Source organism: Hipposideros armiger, unplaced genomic scaffold (genome assembly GCF_001890085.2).
Source record: "Hipposideros armiger isolate ML-2016 unplaced genomic scaffold, ASM189008v1 scaffold_1378, whole genome shotgun sequence".
NCBI classification, from domain to species: Eukaryota; Metazoa; Chordata; class Mammalia; order Chiroptera; family Hipposideridae; genus Hipposideros; species Hipposideros armiger.
Window position 1 is genome coordinate 21,806 of NW_017732728.1, and position 3,442 is coordinate 25,247.

At 34.8% G+C, this 3,442-nt stretch overlaps 1 protein-coding gene across 1 annotated transcript in view; it reads right to left on the minus strand.

Moving 5' to 3' along the window:
• The window catches only part of VWDE (von Willebrand factor D and EGF domains), a gene marked incomplete at its 3' end in the record, with an annotated part of 83,078 nt that overhangs the window by 4,174 nt on the left and 75,462 nt on the right, over window positions 1–3,442 (minus strand). The window contains exon 27 of the mRNA XM_019633713.1: window positions 1,189–1,284. Within this exon, the coding sequence (XP_019489258.1) occupies window positions 1,189–1,284 (96 nt within the window). The remainder of the gene's footprint in view (window positions 1–1,188; window positions 1,285–3,442) is intronic.

A 3,442-nucleotide genomic window follows, 5' to 3' on the forward strand; every position in this document is an offset into this window, starting at 1 on the left:
TAAACTAATATAATATTGAGTATCAGCTGTCATTGAAAAATAAAGAACAGTTAACAAAATACACATAAAGGTGCTGCTAGGTGTAAAAACAGGGTGCACATCTTCAGGTTGTGCTCCAAGTACTTCCATCCATAGTCATTGGAGCATATTCCACATTAATACGCTTTTAATATCTCATCATTCTCTCTCCTGGTCACATAGAGTTCTCTCCAGAATGAGTAGCCCAAATTGAGGTTGACAACTTTCTTCTAGCATTTTATCATATATAACTTCCAATGAGAATTACTGATTTTTGAGCACATGTTTCTTATGTAACTACTAGCACTTCATGAATTCTTTGATAATATTTTCCTAGGATGAGAAATGTATAATTTATAATAGTAATTACTATTAAAATTAAGCCTAAGAGTCATGAAAATCATGTGTAGCATTTCTGATACATGGAAACAGATGTGGTTTATAAGATGTAAACAAGCATGACAGGTATTTCTAGAAAAAGGCATGGTCATTTGGCAACTGTGTAATTTCAGTTAATACACTTGGATCAACAGTTTTGAAATTATGTAATTGTTGATCATTTGAAAAAATTTAAGTGGATTTCCAGTTTTCACACTAAGTTAATCTTCGTCAGTATTTTAGCATGTTATTTCAACTTTTCATAAATGAAAAAATTGCATAAAATTTGATTTTCCTCTATACCCTGAGATTTCATCTGCGTAAAAATTTATGAGTAAAACTAAGTGGGAATATATTAAAATACTAAAATCATAACAACACAAATTAGTTCTAGGTGGTGGAATTTGGAGTGATTAATTTTTAAAACTTTTTCCTATTGTCTATGATTTCCATGATAAATATGTATTTATATTATAATATGAAAAATATTTCAACTACATATTAAAACCTTCTTCAGCCTACCTAAGAGAACTTCACTGGCAACTCATAGACGGTAATTTGGAACTATCTATGTCCCACAAAATATTAACACATTATACCATACTTTTTAAAATTAAATGGGTAAAAAATGGATAAGATTTCCTTTTATTTCTAAAATCATTTTTTTCATGGATCAGAATGCTGCAAGTTTTTCCATATGGATTTCTTCTAATGCTGTACTTTCTTTAATAATTAAAACAGATTTGCGTTCAGAACATATAAGTAGAAAACAAATTCTGTAGGCTTACTTACGTATTTGACACTGCAGTCCTCCCCATGTGGCAGGACAATGACATATATTGGGAGCAATACATTCGCCACCATTTTTACATTTCTGAAAACAGATAGCTGCAAACAGAAATATAAAAAAATTAAAAATATAACTTAGTAGTCAAACCCTATCACAAACCATAAAAATTTTCATGAAAAATGAGAAAGTTAAACATTAATGATTAAAGGATCTTTTCCCTTACAATTTTATCAAGAACATTTCCAATGTCACTATTTATTCTTGAAAAACATAATTTTAATATTTGTATAATGTTCCACTGATAGAAATCATTATGATTTACCTTTACCCCAATTGTGAAGACATTTATGTTGCTTCTCATTTTTCACTTTGACCAGTAAAATGGCTGCTAATTTTAAGTAATAATTTATGAAAAGAAAAAAAAAANTTTAGTAAGCATGCATTTCTCTTTTGTTATTTGTGATAGTTTCTCTCTTGCTTCTACACCAAAATAAATCAAGGTACCCAAGGAATGGAAAGATGAAACCGATATGCTCAGGCTCTTTTCCAACATAAATACAATGATCAAGCAGGTCTTTAAAACCAAAAAGAAATCATTATTTCTTCTCCCCTGTCCAGAAATTGTGTAGGTGAGAACAATAGAAAGACTGAAGGGGAAAAACAAACAGAAGAAACTAAATATGGTGTTTTTATCACTGAAAAATGATGGCTTTTCTCAGGAATATAGTCCAAAGCAGTAAGATGCAGTACATTTAGTATGTCTCACATGTCCCATTGACATCACTTGTCACTTCCTTCTAAGGCTAGGAACTACATTTTCCAGAATCTGCTTTGCTGTGTGGTTCTGAGTTAGAGTTTGCCAATGAGAAAAGCATTCCAGGGAGTTAGAAGGTGGAAATGAATAGGAAGCCATTATTTTTTTCAGAGGCATTTGCAACTACATACTTGAACGATGAAAGATTCACAGTGGCTTTTCAGCAAATTTTTTATAATAATCCACTTTGCCTGAGATAGTTGGTAGTTTTTGTGGGGTTTTTAAAGATTTTATTGAGGAATTGAGGGAGGGGAACAGTGTTGGGGAAATGGGGAAGGGAACCAGCCAAGTTGTTGTTCTTCAATCTTCGTTGTGGAGGGTGCCAGTCACCATCTGGCTGCCCTTCAGCGGCTTGTGGCCTCTAAGCTCAAGGTGCTGTGTTCAATCTTAGTTGTGCGTGGGCATAGCCACCATCCCATGTGGGAGTTGAACCAGCAGCCTTGTTAAGAGAGCACACTCTATCCACTGAGCCATCCAGGTAGCAGTTCAGCTCAAGGTGTCGAGTTCAGTCTTAGTTGCAGGTGGGCATAGCCCACCATCGAACAGGAAATCTTGTTGTTACATCAGCTGAGCCATCCTGCCACCTGTTGGCAGCTCAGCTGAGGCGCAGTGTCACTGGCAGATGTGGGAATTAAAACAGCAGCCCTGTTGCTCAGTGCTCGCGCTGTTAAGCTAACTCTTAACCAAGTGAGTCACTCAGCCGACCGAGTTGGCAGTATTTTTTGAAGTTTCTCAAGTATTGTAGCAGCTCCAGGAAAATTTCTGAAAAGCATGACTTGATGCTATAATCTGACATTGTTAGGATCAACCTCTTTGACCTTCAGCAGCTGCTTTCTTGACCTCTACCTGTTCTGCCCCCCTCTCACCCCAACTCACCCCATCCTCACCCCCAGCTTTTCCAACATTCCTGAGAATTCCTAATTCCACACTAAACATTTTATATTTGAATACATCAAATGGATTCTGTTATGCTGACTGATCCCTGATGATAAAGACACTGTCACAGTAAGGACTGGGAAAATACTCAGTTTATTAAATATCGTGAATGTCTGGACTATCAGATACATCATCTCAATATGTAAATATCAAATCACATTTCAAAGTCAGATTTAGATTACCTGGATTTCTTCTTTGCTTTTCTCTAACAATGACAACTAAGACCATTCTATATTTTATTAGTTTCTTCAGCCCTTAGAATAGTTTTTTAAATGATGTTCAAAGAAACTTCAAGTAGTTATCTTCAACTTTTTCTCAATAAAAATTTCTGTTCTTAAGAGATAGGCTTGTAATTCATATACTTGATATTACTCAGTAGTGTTTTATCTATAGAAGGAAGAGGGAAATCAAGTTTCAGTGAATATTAGGAAACTGTTTAACCGTTACTCCTTTGCTGCCTCCTTTCCTCTGACATGATACGTAAAGCTCTCTAGGTTCTATATTTG